Raw genomic sequence first — 16,097 nt, 5'->3', positions numbered from 1 at the left:
GAAGCATTAGAAACTGTTGAATTAATCAAACTAAATCTTTATGCACCCTTCATCCTGTAAAGTTCGCCTTTTCAGGTAATGTTGATGAAAGCACTGGCCATCTGTAGTCAACTCCTGATTATCCAGGGACCTACTCTGTCTCCTAGTAGGGTTGGGTAATTAGGTAGCAGTTAGTTACCACTGATTACCTGTCCATTTCCCTCATCTTGGAAGAAAAGGAGCCTAGGCCGAGGGCACAGGAGGTGAGAAGGAGCTCTAAGGGGCACAGTTTCCAGCCTCTACCCCCGCTTCAACCAGAGCACCTTGGTCTTTCCCTTACCTCCCCTGATAGCCTAGGCCATCACTGGGTCCACAGTCAATGCTTGTCATTCCTGCCTATAGAGCCTTATTTCATTTTCAATACAGTACTTTTAAATTTGTTTGAATTCCTTTCCACCAATCAATCAGGAGTTGACTCTAGTTTTCTTTCACCTACAGTTTTGGATTAATTGTGACTCACATCTACCATTACTTCAGAGCATTGAAAGCTAGCCATTTATGGTACATTTATTAGAAGCTCTGCTTTCTCTGCCTTATCATTTCCTTTCACTTTGTCCCTACGAACCCAGAATTTAAACATTATTCTCAGTGTGTTGCATAATGCCTTAAAGAGCAAGCAATTTATTCTACACTGAGAATAATGTAGTCAGCATGGCCTATGCTAGCATTTGGGTATCTTGGCTTACATGACCTCTTCAAGGCCAGCATTCCATCCGCTGAGCTCTGGCCTCCATGCCCTAACTTTCTTTATACAAAGTTACAGTCTCTGTAAGGTCTTGAAAGAAGGTTCTACTAAAGCCCCTGCAAATGAGGAGGATTCTGATTAGACCATCAAGCGTTTAAGCGGACTTGGATAACTCATGGATTTAGACACATCTGTAATACTTGTGGTGTTGTTTTTTATTTCTTTTCTTGTCTCCTTACAGCCAGAGCTTCCATTACTTGCAGAATTTCCATCTCAGCATTCCCAGTTTCCAGTGTGCTCTTTATCTCATCAGACTTTTGATGGTCATTTTGGAGAAATCTACAGCTCCTACTCAGAACAAAGGAAAAATTGGTGATGGGCCATATCCTCTTTTTTCTTTCATGAATAGACTTGTAAACTTAGGGCTTCCTAGGACCTTGTAAATTTTATAAGCAAATCTGTCCATAACTCTGGATGTGCTCTCTTGCTATACCAAGAAGGACATTTTTCCAGAAGGAGCTATGTCTGATCTCTGCTGACATTGACTGGACTGAGTGTGGTTAGTTCAGTTGGCTAGATTTTGTTTGGCTTTTGTTTATGTCCTTTTTTTTTTTTTTTTCCCCTTAAGTATCTGAGACATTTGACTGAAAGACATAAACCATGAAGTTAATAAAATGGGAGAGAGAGGAGAAATAAGAATTAAGTGTAAAGAAAGGTTTGGCCCCATCCCTGATCTTTTTCTTTCTTTCTTTCCTCCTTTTATTTTTTTAAAATTTTTATTTATTTATTTTTGGCTGCATCGGGTCTTAGTTGTGGCACGCAGCATCTTTCGTTGCAGCACGCGGGCTTCTCTCTAGTTGTGGCGCGAGGGCTTTTCTCTAGTTGTGGTGTGCGGGCTTAGGTGCCCCGTGGCATGTGGGATCTTAGTTCCCCGACCAGAGATCAAACCAGCGTCCTCTGCATTGCAAGATGGATTCTTTTTTTTTTTTTTTTTTTTTTTTTTGGCGGTCCGCGGGCCTCTCACTGTTGTGGCCTCTCCCGTTGCGGAGCGCAGGCTCAGCGGCCATGGCTCACGGGCCCAGCCGCTCCACGGCATGTGGGATCTTCCCGGACCGGGGTACGAACCCGTGTCCCCTGCATCAGCAGGCAGACGCTCAACCACTGTGCCACCAGGGAAGCCCCAAGACGGATTCTTAATCGCTGGACCACCAGGGAAGTCCCCCTGATCTTTCTCTTTAACTATCTTTTGACATAGCTCTTGGAATGCATCTCACTGATACAACTTAATTGGCAGCACAGACAGAAAGCAAGGAGAACATGCAAAACAAACCTTTATTATTCCCTGTTGTTTAAAAGGGGAGGGTTTGGTATGGATCTAGGAAGCAGCCACTGCTTGTTGGCCTGCCAAGGAGGAGCTGAGATGGACTTCCCACTGCCCAGCAGCATTCCTTTTCTCTGTGTGTCTGTGTGGTTCATGTTTGTGTCAAGACAGAGTAAGAGGGTGGGACATGTTGAGTCTTAGAGAAATGGGTTTATTTCTGGTAGAAGAACCAGTAGAGCAGGAATTCATGACAGCTTTTTTTCAAGTTGTCTGTTAGCCCAGGAACGTCATAGTAAATATAAAAGAATAATCCCTTTGGTCAGTAATCATCCTCAAAAGCCTGCAAAACAAGAGTGAAGTTCATTTTCCATGAATGAGATATCTTTGCCTTGTTTCACCAACAGCTTCCCTGGCCAGACAGTTCCTTTTCCGGGTGTGGCCAAGTGCGGAGAAAGAGAAGAGCGGCATTCCTAATGACCAGCTCCAGGCTTTGCTTAGGTGAGAGGCTCAGTTTCTGTCCACAAGCCAAATAGCCTTCCATTTTGCCACTGTTCAGATCCCTTGTCTGGTCAAAAACTGAGAAATTACCTTGGTTAGGGGTAACTTGGAAGCAGTGAAGTAGGTTTGAAATTAACGTAATTTGGAATATGTGGATTGTCAGATCTTCTTGTTCTGTTTTATACTGTCAGCTAGTTCTTTATTAAATCAAATCATAGAGGAAGTGGGGGAGTCTGCTGTTGTATCCTGCCTTGTTAACCAATGAGTCAGATATTTGTTATTGCCTACCATATCCAAGACACAGCCATCACTTTCAAGGTGTCTAACTGTATTTCCAACTGAGACATCATTTCCTTTACCTCCTGACAAGTATTTGGAATCCTTATTAAAAATAAGTATTGGGAGTTCCCTGGCGGTCCAGTGGTTAAGACGTGGCGCTTTCACTGCTATGGCCCCAGGTTCAGTCCCTGGTTGGGGAGCTAAGATCCCACAAGCCACGTGGTGCAGCCAAAAAAGAAAAAAAAAAAGTAAAATAAATGCTAATAGTTGTTTTAAAGCTTAGTACCTGGTAATGTCTCAAGAAAGAAATCTTGATTTAGGAATTCTGTAACATGCATTCATACTCCTATGGCTGTCAATGCAGCATCTACCTGGAGCACACAGACAGTGTTCTGAAGGCCATAGAGGAGATCGCTGGTGTTGGTGTCCCGGAACTGATCAACTCTCCTAAAGAGGCATCTTCCTCCACATTCCCTACACTGACCAGGTAAGGGAGTACTCTCCTCTTGTTCTCTCCCTAAGTTAGAATCACACTGTCTAATGTATGTAGTTTCCAAATAACTACCTTACTCTTCATCTAGTTCTGATACAGAGGGTAGGTACAATCATTCGTTCAACACACACAGTGTCTGCTGTGCATTCTCTCCAAGCAGCTCTTAGCCAGCCCATGTGAAAGGACCTTACTGAGGAATGAATTTTCAGTAGTTACAGTCTTCAGCGGCATTGGATATTTAATCACCAGACTTCTGTCAGTGCTTTCATCCTTTAAATGTGAAATTACTTTTCCAGTATTTTAGCCATCTTTAAAAGGATACAGTGATTGTTGTATCTAACCATATATGTCTCACTTAATGGGTTTTGTGTCTCATAATATCAGTGGTTATCTGACACTTGTATGGTCTTCACAGTTTATAACACACTCTTACATCGTTTATCTCATTTGATCCTTTTGATGAATCTGTGAGGTAGGTATCGTTACCCCTGTTTCACTGATGAGAAAAATGAGTGTTAGGGGGCTTGCTCAATTGATACAGGCAATAAAGTAAATATGGAACTAGGAACTTAAACTCAGATCTTCTCACCACTACTTTCCTGCTCTTTACCACTACACTCACCCTTCATGAAGTTAATCCTCTGATTTCACAGGCCATCTTCTCGGCTCATTTCTAAATCCTTCCCACTCTCACGTCCTCTTAGGGTGGACCCTAGTGAAAGGACATTCAGAGAGGTGGGGAGGGAAATAACTTTTGGTTCCCTGACTTCTTCCCAGGACTTTGTTTCTGAGCAGTGCATCATTGTGTGGGCATCATCCTTTTCTCTTCTAGGCACACGTTTGTCATTTTCTTCCGTGTGATGATGGCTGAACTAGAGAAGACAGTGAAAGGTCTTCAGGCTGGAACAGCAGCAGACTCGGAGCAGGTAAGTCAGATATTCCCACCCCAAGAAGTAGACTCTGGATTACTTGGAAGCTGCTGATTCTTCTACTCCTTGGGTCCAGAATTTTCTCCTAAGCTATTTCCTTCGAGTAACTAAGATCCAGGATTTTTTTTTCAAAGAGCTTCTGGTTTAATTTCCTTTCCCTCTGGTTGGAAGTGAGGATTGGGCTCTGTTTTCCCTGGCTACTTCCTAGGGGACTTGGGACTCCATAGACCTAGTCTGGAAAAAAATATCTTTGGTTGCAGCCTCATATACCGGGCTGCAACTTGTGATCTGGCATGAGGTGAGCAAGCCTGTTTGAGATGCTGTGGTAGCCTGGGCCTTGGTAGCCTGCTAACCAGAACCGAGCTAGCCTGCTGGGAGATAGGGCTTGCCTAGGGAATCAGAGAAGCCACAGGGAGCTGATGGCCCAGAGGTATGTTGCAGAGGCTTTTTCCTACTTGGAAATTATTGAAGAGAGGTCCTCTTATTAGAAAGTCTCTATAAGATACCCTAATGTTACCACATACATGCAGGCCTCAGAACCATGCACTGGTTGCCACGTCTCTGTAGGAGGATCATTGGCTTAAATCTCTGTATAACTGTGTAGTTCAAGAACCATATATTAGTAGGAGTACAGTAAGAGAAGTATTTGGCTGTGATTCAGAGGTGTGTGTATATTTGGCTGCCTCTAGATTCATGAAGAGAAGCTCCTCTACTGGAACATGGCTGTTCGAGACTTCAGTATCCTCATCAACCTGATAAAGGTGAGCATGAAAGCTCCTTATCTCATCTCACTGGCTAATTGCAGGAACCACCAAGGGGCCTGGCTTCCAAACTGGACTCTCCCCAGCCTCCCTTGGGGACCTGCTTCCCCCATCTTCCTCCATATGCCCCACCCACCCTGGATAACCCCTTCCCCTCTTCCTGAGCAGTGTCTTTTCCTTCTCTGCCTTCCTCCTTCCCATCTGTGCCACAGCACTTACTATTTAATGGGTCCTTCCCCGTGTCATCGCCACCACCACCCCGCCGTGGGTCTGAGCACATTCCCCACTGTGTCCCTCTTCCCACCTGAGTGCCTTCTTTATCCCTCACACATACTCTGTGCTCTCCCCCACTCCATGATTTTGCTCAGACTGTTCCTCCAGCTTAGAATGTTGCTCTCTCTCCTTTCTGCCTCATCTACTCTTTCTTCAGGCTTCAGATCAAGGTTTGGGGCCTCTGCAATGCCATCTTCTTAACATTCCCAGTTGGAATCAATTCCTTGTTCCTCTCAGCTCCCCTCTTCCTTTTCTTGAACTTCAGTTACAGGGATTCCTTCGTTCTGCTTTGTAATTGACTTGTTGACATGTTGGCCTGCCTTCTTCATTTTAGACGTCTCTGCAACACTCAGAGCTGTGCTTTGCATGGTGGGGAGGAGGCTGGGGTGCTCAGAGGAGCAGCCTTCAGCTTTGGTTTCTTGTCCTTCATCTCTCCAGGTGTTTGATAGCCGTCCTGTTCTGCATGTATGTTTGAAGGTGAGACCGGCCCTCTTTAGTGTTTATTCTTCCTGTGAGTTAACTGAGTGGAATTGCTTAATACCTTGCCCAAAAGCCAGTCTCCAGAATCTGTGCTATCAGGTAGTCTAGAAAAGACCATGGATATGTTTTCCCGTACTAGTTGGATGACAAGAGAAACCAATTTTACTATGAGTTTGAAAACTTAGTCTTAGAAATAGGATTAGTGGCTTCAGGAGCAGTAGTCACTCCCTGCCATTCCTTCCCAGGCAATAGAAAGGAAGGAGGAGTGGGTGATTGCTCTTTTTAAAGCCCATGTATGGCCTTATCAATGTGGGAGCTGGTGTTCTGGTATCTGCTGAACTCCTCTGCCGGGGGATATCCCAGATTAGCCCTAGATTTGATGGTAAACCCATCAAATCTTTGATAGCTTAAGAGCTAAAGAACACTATAGGGAGAATGCTTCTAGGCCCACTCTTGACAGTTCCTTCTTGTGGATGGTGCCCCATTCTCATTATCGCCTGGCTTCTCTCTTCCTCTTTACTCACTCCACCCTGGTGCCATTATGGGAGATGGGTGAGAAGGGGGGAGTCATTTACCTGATTGGTAAATTGGGCAAGTGGTCATGTGCTTTCTCAGCTCTACCCAGTTCTTTCCTCTTGAGAGTAAGGTGTCCTCAGGGAGCTGGGGTTCCCCTCTGTTCCTCTGTGCCCTCATTCTCAAGCTGGGCAACACCCCTGTGCATTGACTGTGTCTGGGGTAGGTAAGTCTGCCTAATTCTGGGGCTTAGTTAGCAGGCCCATTTAGCTTTTGCATTAAGCTACATTCTCCAAATTAACCTTTTGGACCCTTTCCAATTTATTTTTTATATATAAAAATAAGTCCTGGGACTACTGCAGTCCCAGGACCTCACATATTAGTGTGTCATTTGCTTAAACGTTATGCATAAATGTTATGCTGCCTTAGGCAGGGGCCTTTCAGGTAAAAGACCTCAGCCAGAGGTCATCAGCAGTGTGTCTCTTCTCTTCTGCAGTACGGGCGTCTCTTTGTGGAAGCATTTCTGAAGCAGTGTATGCCTCTCCTAGACTTCAGTTTTAGAAAACATCGGGTAAGAACTGAGAACAGAGAGCAAAAATATGCCCTGTATAGTTGTTCAGAAGATATGTCCACGGCGATTCCTGGGCTGGCATGGGGGTGGTCCCCTTGTCCAGGTTCTGGGCCACAGATCTGCTTAGGTACTTCTGGTCACTTCACCTATCCCCAGAGATGCCCATGTAGGACTAAATGTTCCATAGTACGTCCGCCTTCCTACTTCTCCTCCAGACTTGAGGATGGTTGTTCTTTTTAGCTTGATTTTATAGTGCTACTGCAGTCCCAGGACCTCACATATTAGTGTGTCATTTGCTTATTCCTGTGTGCTTCTCTAAGTCTGGTCTTAGGAATTTAAAAACAAAACAAACGAACGAAAAAACCTCATTTGTGTCTTAAACTCTTGTTATAACGGAGTCTTGAGAGCTTTTTACCCAAGTGGGATCCAAGACTAGAGTAGTGAAATAAGAATAGAAACAGGGACTCCCCTGGCAGTCCAGTGGTGAAGACTTAGCGCTTCCACTGTAGGGGGTGCGGGTTCCATCCCTGGTCGGGGAACTAAGGTCCCGCGTGCCCCACAGTGCAGCCAAAAATTTTAATTTAAAAATAAAAAGAACAGAAACAGAGATGATTACTTCTTACACATACTTAGCAAGTTGAACTTTGCAAAACACTCTCACAGTATTTGGTTGGTCCCTCATAACTCAGAAAGATAAAGGGGAGGATAGCCAGTGATCACTCCTCCTCCTATTTGAGGGCCAAATTAAGATAATTGTCTAGCATAATCTTGAAAAATTGTGAATCACTATGTTGTACACCTGAAACATATTGTAAATCAACTATACCTCAATTTTAAAAAAAGAAGAGATGATTATCCATATACAGCTGGAACCCGCAGGCTTGATCCTCTTTGGAACCCTTGGTTGCAAGAATATCTTGCATATAAAATGAAATAAGAACGTTTCATATGGCACTTAACGAATGTTGTTGGTTATAGGAAGATGTTCTGAGTTTACTGGAAACCTTCCAGTTGAATACAAGGCTGCTTCATCACCTGTGTGGGCATTCCAAGGTAAGATGGAAAGCGGGTCACACCACCAACCCACCTGTTGGTTTAATCTGTGGTTGTGATTTTGGAGATCCGTGGGCTCCAGTGCCGCCTTCCTTTTTTACCCCTCTTGAACCTTTATTTCTGGGACTATGTCTGTCCAAATGCAGTTTATTCAGAGTGGTCAAATCCTCAGTTGCTGGCAGAGATTGGGTAATCATCTAGAGGGGAATTTCTGCATCTGAAATTTGACTCAAACTCCACAGCCCTGTTTCCTCCAGGAGCGCTTCTTTGGTGAGAGAATGTTGGTGAATGTGTAACTGCTACAAAGTACTCTGGGCAGGAGGAATATTATGTAAGTGATGACTCTGCTGGAGACAAGAGGTAGTTCTAAAAGCAGCTGTTTTTAGAGCTTTTCAGCTGTACTACTTACTTGTCAAGGAACACATCTGTCTCTTGTGAGAACATTTTAGCATTAAAGGACTTTTCCACTTGAAGCCTGGAGTTGAGCCAGTCATTTTTTGTGTGAAGGAACAGAACCATGGAGTGCTGCAGTCTGGCAAGCCCAGTTCCTGTTGTTCATTTCCTCCCCTGGTTCTAACTTTTTAAGATGCTGAACAGTGGAATTTTATAAAGACTCCCTCAGCTAAACAGGGATACTCTCTGTTGTTTAATATCAGTAGAATATACATTCAAGAATATTTTACATAAATTCATTGATAATTGATCAGTAAGAGGTTATGAAGAGGAGTCGTGAGGTGTTGGTGGTATGTCTTCTAGGCTCTTTTAGCTTGAAGGACAGCTGCCATTCTCTTCGGAATACTCTGCCGGACTACTGCTCTTTGATGGAACATGTCTCTGGCCTGTACTGGCAGGGCATATGGTCTTGTTCAGTGTTCAAGGTGTCAGGAATTCAAAAGTTTCTGTATAGGAAATGTGAAGCATGATGATAAACCCAGATGAGTTGGATGCATTTGTTTCCATTCAGATTCACCAGGACACGAAACTCACCAAGCATGTGCCTTTGCTCAAAAAGACCCTGGAGCTGTTAGTTTGCAGAGTGAAAGCCATGCTCATCCTCAACAATTGCCGAGAGGCTTTTTGGCTGGGCAATCTCAAAAACCGGGACTTGCAGGTAAGCTTGGGAGCCCGCCAGTAGTAATCTCCTACTTCGTTTTTTTGTGAGAACATTGGAAAGTATCTAAGGAAGGTCACCTAAGCCCCACTCTCTCAATACTCAAAACTGCTTTTCTCAAATCTGTGACTGTTTAGCTCTCAACGTTAGGGTACATTGCCTTTGGGCCCTGGTTGCAGGTTGCACTCCTCATCCCAGGCAGCGAAGGCACCAAAACATACCATTGATATCAACAAGGCCTCAGACATAGAGGAGCAGATCAGGAAAACCTCTTTCCATAGCTAGAGGGATACCTTTAAGCCCTAATGTGGGTAGATTTAGAATATTTTTGTATGTGGAAAAACTGTTTAGTTATTTTGGGTTTTTTCCCCTAAAACCAGTCTGTCTTATTCCTGAAATTATTCTCTGGCTAATTTTAACAAATGAGCATTGCTTAGTTCTTTCCATTGACTGACTGGCTGAAATCTTGTTTTGCTTATACTACTACTTTGGAGTTATAGCATTTTTCAAATACAGTGCAAGCCCTCCTCGTTCATGCTTACAACATCTGAGTCTTAAAATCTTATATATGACAAAAAAAAAAAAAAATCTGGGCTTCCCTGGTGGCCCAGTGGTAGAGAGTCTGCCTGCCGATGCAGCGGACACGGGTTCGTGCCCCAGTCCAGGCGGATCCCACATGCCGTGGAGCCATGGCCACTGAGCCTGCACGTCCAGAGCCTGTGCTCTGCAGCGGGAGAGGCCACAACAGTTCCCCGGTACCCAAAAAAAAAAAAAAAAAAAAAAGAAAAGAAAAAATCTTATGTATGAAAAGAATAGCTCCCCAGAGAATTAGCTTCCTTTCTTCACTTCAATCTCTTGCTTCCATGAGAAAATTGAAGCTCAGCAAAGTTAAATAACTTATCGTTCAGCCATAAGTGAGTGGAGCAAGGGTTTGAGTCCAAACAGTCCTGATCCAGATTTGATGTTCTTAAACCATTTTAGTATACCATCCTTTAGCCTCTACATGGCCATTTGTGATTAGTGTGTTGGTGTTCATGCTCACATACCTTAAGGTATTTGGGAAACTTTAGAACCATATTCAGCATTACCTGAAAGAGTCACCAATACAGTCTGGCCTTGTAAAACTAGTATGATATTAGAATACAAAGATGAACCTTTAAAACTACATATTGTATCAGAGCCACAAGCATCTTAGAAATCTTGGGTTGATTATCACTTCTCTAGATGCTGGATCACAGGTTGCTGTCCGTGTTTGACCATATTTGAATGACTGAATATCTTTCTTTGCCTTGTCTATAAACTAAGCCTTTCTCCCCTTGAGACCCCATATGTGATCATTATAACCCACTGTTTGTCCTGGCCCATTCACATTCAGGGTGAAGAGATTACATCCCAGAATTCCCAGGAGAGCACAGCAGATGAGAGTGAGGATGATACGTCATCCCAGGTCTCCAAGAGCAAAGGAACAGAGGTATGTCTGTAAAAGGTACCAGAGTGGCATTGATGGTAGAGAGTGCAGAATTTTCCCTGCTTGATTTTATAATCAGATACTTCTATGCCCATCTCCATTCCCTCCAAAAAAGCTCCTGTGCTTATGTGAATTCTGTGAGGGCCAGAAAAAAAAAAAAAAACCCACACGATATTATAATCACTCAATATTTTAATCACAACTTGAGTATCTGGAGTTGTTTGTAGCATATGTTATAGAGTTGAAAGTTCCCTTCCATTATAACCTCCTGAATTCATATCTGAAACCATTTTAAAGGGGAGATAAGAAGAGGTCAAAGTGTTCTCCAAGTGTTGAGAAGAATGAGTTAAACCATTTAAACATGTTGTTTGAATATCTAAAATAGAAATGTGAAAGCTAAAGCACAGGATCAAAAGCTGCTACCACTGAGGACTGAAGTAAGAGAAGGAGTCCTTATGCTCTTTTGGGCTACTACCAATGCTTTTGAGACTTTAAAGAAAGCTAAAGAAAAATGTATATATTTATTAAAGTTTGTTACAATTCAGGTGGGTTATAGATACAGAGAAGCTGAGATTTAAGAACCCCTGCTGTGGATACAGTTTGTAATGCAATTTGAGGCTGATGCGTAAGGACCATTTAGTATGAAAAAGTCTTTTATTACATGGTCCTCTGTTTTATTTGTATAGAATATCTCCACCTTGTTCTGATAAAAAAAGTTTTATGGCTTTCTTTTTTTCCCTATAAATTTATTTATTTATTTATTTTTGGCTGCGTGTGGGCTTTCGCTAGCTGCGGCGAGCGGGGCCTACTCTTCGTTGTGGTGCATGGGCTTCTCATTGCAGTGGCTTCTGTTTGTTGCAGAGCACGGGCTTCAGTAGTTGTGGCACGCGGGCTTAGTTGCTCCGCGGCATGTGGGATCTTCCCAGACTAGGGCTCGAACCCGTGTCCCCTGCATTGGCAGGTGGATTCTTAACCACTGCGCCACCAGGAAAGTCCCCATAAAAAAGTTTTGAGGCAGACAGTATCCTTTTAGTTTGGTGCTTTGTCATAAGCAAGCCTCCCCGATTAGATTTTACAAACCAGAGAGAATTTTACTCTGGATTCCTATTGGATTTTGAATTTAACAAACATTTCATTCTATATTGAATGCCCATTTTGTTCCTATGTCACACACATGCAGTGGAGCTGGAGGGCCGTGGCTTATTTACAAATCAAGCGTATTTGGTTGGGTTGCAGAATGGCATAAGTCAGTATCAAAATGGCTCCCTCCATCGTCTTGGCTTAGAGGCCATGATACAAGAATGGGGGAGCCTCTGATTCATTCTCAAAAGAATGGTTTAAAACCTATCATTGTTTTTAACAACGATACAATACAGTCATATATGCTGTGGGAGCAGTGTTGCAAGTCATGGCGTCGCCCGGATGACCTAAAATACTTAATTATCCTTTGCCTCTTAGGACGGTGAAGAAGATGAAGCAAGTGATGGAGAAAAGGAGCAAGAGAGTGATGATGACTCTGATTAGACCACAGAACGATACTCCCTCCCCATCTCTGCCAGCTACTTACCATTTTGTGTTCAGGGTTTCAGATCTGCTGTCTGCCTTTCCAACTGGAAGCATCCTATTTTGTCCTTAAAGAAGGGGCTTTATTGAATCAACTTAATTGTGGATTTCACAGGTTGTCTACTAACATCAAAGACCGTGGCTCAGAATTCGAATGTAGTGTTACTTACCAATTTAGGCAAACATGGCAGTGCTGTGCTAGAGTAGTCATGACTCTGAGCTTCAGGAGCTAGTTTTGAAACTCTGGATTTATTCTAGAATTTAGGCTTATACCAGTCTTACAAATAAATTCTGTTTTAAGTTCTGCCTCAGCTACCTCATTCCTCTTTTCGAATTTCCTTCATAGATGGAACTGAATTGGTGTTTGTGCAGAGAAATAATGGAGACTGGTACAACACATCAGTTCTACCAATTACAATCATATGTTCCCTATTACAAGGACCCTATTATTGGAGATGAGAAGATATTTTGTGATCTTTTTTGGAGGAGTGACGAATTTCTTTTAATGCCCAAAGAAAGTCGAATGTTTGGCTGCTTTTTAAATTTTTGGTGGTCATGTAGATATGATAAAGGAGAAAAAGGCAGCATCAAATTCATGTTAACTTTGCATATATAATTTTTATTTTATTTCCACATTATTCTGAGTTATACCTATAATCTAGTTAGAACAATGCTACAAAATTACTTATAGTTTATTAAAAATATAGGAGTACATTTCAGCTAAAATGGAGAACTCTCATGTCTTCTGCCAGAAAGCCCAGTTTCAGTGCTGCTACCAAGTTCTTTTTTGCCAGGCTGTAAATATTAATTAATATTTGTTATATTTGTACCCACTTTTGTACTCTCTGGTAGTATTAGGGTGTGGCTGGTTAGGTTTTTTTGTTCGTTTTATGGTGGGGGAGGTTATTTGTTTTTGTTTTTTTAAATTAATCGTTGACCCACATACAGATTTTTGACCCCTTCATCCTCATGTACATAGAAATCCATAATCTCCTTCCTTGACAGTCTTTGTTTCCCCAACTCATTGTGGTCTTCATTGTTGAAAAGAGTTCACAGTAGGCTCATTGGTTTATATGGTTTGTTTAATGGTTCTTTATTACATGTACATGTCAATGCTAGTTTGACTCTAAATGGTTGTTCAGCTTTACAATAGAAATGTTCTCCCTTGCTCTGTCACTGGCCTATTTTTGGACAGGAAGAGAGGAGGGGGGCTCCTGAATTGTCACTGCTTGACTGAAAAGCAAGATGGCTGGGGCAAACACGGTTTCCTTTACACAGAAAGGTCTATGTAAGCTTCAGGCACATAGCAAAAGGCGTGGTGTGAGGAATGGGGATCAGATGGGGACACTTTACTTGGAGTGTTGCAAGGCAAAGGTGCACTTACTGTACGTCGCATACAGCAAGAGGATGGAGCACAGCATCTATTTGCACATGGTCACTGTCATCTGAATCTGAGGCTCCTTAAGTCCAGTGGGCCCCTGGTGCTCCCGGCTGATGATTTTGCAAAAGGCTGACTTGTCTGAAACTCTGAAGGTCCCAGTCCACTTTGGCGGCTGAGCCGTGATGACCCTGCCAAAGACAGAATCCACTCCATTGAGGCAGACAGGCTGAAGCTTCCTGACCAGCCCTTTCTTGTTGTTCATGGTTCGGAGCTCTGACGTGTGGCAGGGCAACTTGGGACTCACCCCAGGCTCCAGGAATGGACTGTCTAGAACTAGAGAGACCTCTTGAAAGCACAGCTGTACTTCAAGATTAGAAGGGGTGTGGGGGAAGCAGGGGGAAGCCCTAAAGGGGTGCTTGGAAGAAGGTGTAGGTGTTGTATGCTGCAGCCATTGGAAGCCCTCATCCGGTGGGGTCCATGGTGACCAGAGCTGGTATCCTGCCATTGACAGTCCTAGAGGAGAGGAATCAGAACATGGAATTTTCCTAGCATGCTTTTGGCAAGGGCATGGCTGTTTAAATTCACATCTCTGTCTCATTATTGACTTTAACTTACTCTGTAGTTCTCATGAAAAGATTCCAATAGATGTTAGGATATTAGTAATTCTATAAAGGGCAGTAGAGGATAGTGACAAGTATTGAATCTGGCAACTGCTATGTGTACTTTATTAAACCTTACCACAAGCCTCTGAAGGTAGGTTTGTACCCATTTTACAGATGAGGAAATAGATGTGTCCAAAACTGTTCAGCATTAGGATCTGTGCTGTGTTGATAACTGCTGAAGTCAGAATCTATGCCTCTCAGGTGGCAGAAGCTGCTGACATTTCATGATGAGACATTTGTGGATGGATGCTCAGAAAGGTGTGTCTTGCCAAATATGACTCTAAATCCCATGTATTTATACCGTTGGTTCTCTAAGTATGATTCTTTTTTTTTCTTTCATAATTGAGATTTTATTGGTTGTTTTGAGGATCAGTACACAGACGTTTCAACTTGTACACAATTCTCAACATACGTACCAAAAACCTAAAAAATCATGTAGTTGTGATTCTTTTCTGAACAGTTATTCCAGTGACTTTCCAGCTTAAAATTTGGGGGCAAATTTTCCTGCACAGGATATCAAGTACCAACATCTTCAAATATTGATACACTGTTACATCGTAAGTCCCACTAATTCACAATTTAATAATCACATACACTACATACTCAAATTGTCAGTCGTTCACAGCACATTAACAGTTACTAGAAGAACTGGACTACCACAACCAAAGATGTTACAGAGTGCACAAAATTCTGCCCAGGAGAGCCAAGATCAAGGGGTGAGTGGTTTGCTTTAGGAAACAATTCTACCAAAAACAATGTGGGAAGAGAAGTAATTTAAAGTGTTTAAGACATTAAATGCACAAGTGACTCCAAACTGCCATTTAGTATGCTTTGTATTATAGGATAGAAAAGCTACCCCCCATCTGTGGAAGGTTAAGCTGACACCCAAGAGAATCAAAGCCTCCCATATTCAATATCCCACTATTTTCTGGTTGTACCAAAAAATAAACAACCAGCAAATGATTTCACCTCTTAAAAAAAAGCATTTACACTTAAAAAATGGGATGAGGTGGGATTCCTTCCTTTTTAAAAATGTTTCTAGAGCTACTAAAAAACTTGCATTTACAAAATAGTTGATAAAAATATTCCTCTGGATTGTACAAGAAGGGAAACAGGGACCACTGATAGGACCAGGTGTGTGATATTAATCAAACTTGGCTTCTTTCTCTCCTGCTTCACCAGAAGCTGGGCTCTCCTCATTTTTAGTTTCTCCATTTTCTGCAGGTAACTCTTTAGTCTCTTGGTTGGCCACTTCAGTCTGTTTTCCCTTTGCTCCCCTTTTCCCTTTTGTTGCACTTTTTTTGTCGGAAGATTTATCCTTTCCTGCCGCCTTTTTTGGCTTCGTTTCCACTTTTGCAGGAGCCGGAGTAGCTGACAACCTCGCCGATCTCCTCTTGGGCTCCTCCTTCGCCGCCCCCTCAGCCGAGCTGACCTTCCTCTTGGGCATCGTGGCGGCGGGGCGGGCGCGTGCCGGGTGCCTGCGGGCCGCGGCGCGCCGAGAGCCTTCGCGAAGCTGGGCTGCCTGGCCGCTGCCGCTCCTCCCGCCGCCCGAGCTGCTGGGACCCGTGGCGGGGGCGGTCTCAAAGTATGATTCAGGGACTAGAACCATGACAGTCATCTGGGAATGTGGGAGAAATGCAGATTCTTAGGCCCCACCTGAGGCCTATAGAATCAGAAACTCTGGGGGGAAGGACCCTGCATTCTGCATTTAAACAAACCCTCCAGGGGAGTCTGATGTACCTTGTAGTTTGAGAACTTCTTACGCTGTTCCTTTAAGGAACTTCAGCTTTTACTATTCTTAATTATGGAGACAGTCTGCTCTTGGCCCTAAAAACCTCTTTTCTGACACAAGGGAGCAGCTCTCTCAGGGCCCTGAGCTACTTATATACCACCTCAGAGGAATTATACCAGGCTGGGAGGGAAAAAAATTCCAAAGGCCAGTCTTTTAAAGTTTATAAAAGATTTTTCTGGTTCTTCTATGTGTTTTTTGTTTTTGTTTTTTTCTTATCTATGAAAG

General features: G+C 43.1%; 2 protein-coding genes and 1 pseudogene across 2 annotated transcripts in view; 1 reads left to right on the top strand and 2 right to left on the bottom strand.

Annotated features, from left to right (window-relative positions):
- Positions 1-12,307, top strand: part of FANCD2 (FA complementation group D2) — a 56,998-nt gene extending 44,691 nt beyond the window's left edge. Inside the window, exons 34-44 of the mRNA XM_024764611.1 lie at positions 966-1,096; positions 2,450-2,543; positions 3,187-3,309; positions 4,148-4,241; positions 4,934-5,005; positions 5,717-5,755; positions 6,768-6,842; positions 7,821-7,895; positions 8,860-9,006; positions 10,382-10,477; positions 11,933-12,307. Of these exons, the coding sequence (XP_024620379.1) occupies positions 966-1,096; positions 2,450-2,543; positions 3,187-3,309; positions 4,148-4,241; positions 4,934-5,005; positions 5,717-5,755; positions 6,768-6,842; positions 7,821-7,895; positions 8,860-9,006; positions 10,382-10,477; positions 11,933-11,998 (1,012 nt within the window). The 3' untranslated portion in view covers positions 11,999-12,307. The remainder of the gene's footprint in view (positions 1-965; positions 1,097-2,449; positions 2,544-3,186; positions 3,310-4,147; positions 4,242-4,933; positions 5,006-5,716; positions 5,756-6,767; positions 6,843-7,820; positions 7,896-8,859; positions 9,007-10,381; positions 10,478-11,932) is intronic.
- A 1,151-nt stretch (positions 12,308-13,458) lies between these two features.
- Positions 13,459-13,923, bottom strand: FANCD2OS (FANCD2 opposite strand). Its single transcript, XM_024764584.1, has one exon. It carries the CDS (start codon positions 13,921-13,923, stop codon positions 13,459-13,461), a length of 465 nt encoding a protein of 154 aa, XP_024620352.1.
- A 1,055-nt stretch (positions 13,924-14,978) lies between these two features.
- Positions 14,979-15,640, bottom strand: LOC112412929 (non-histone chromosomal protein HMG-14 pseudogene; annotated as a pseudogene).
- Between the last annotated feature and the right edge of the window lie 457 nt (positions 15,641-16,097).

This window comes from Neophocaena asiaeorientalis, unplaced genomic scaffold, assembly GCF_003031525.2.
Source record: "Neophocaena asiaeorientalis asiaeorientalis breed wild unplaced genomic scaffold, Neophocaena_asiaeorientalis_V1.1 scaffold230, whole genome shotgun sequence".
Lineage (NCBI taxonomy): Eukaryota > Metazoa > Chordata > Mammalia > Artiodactyla > Phocoenidae > Neophocaena > Neophocaena asiaeorientalis.
This window is presented reverse-complemented; position numbering and strand designations above follow the sequence as displayed.

Excerpts from the sequence above, each read along its gene's own strand:
- FANCD2OS (XM_024764584.1), bottom strand. The coding sequence starts at position 13,923 with ATGGCAGGATACCAGCTCTGGTCACCATGGACCCCACCGGATGAGGGC.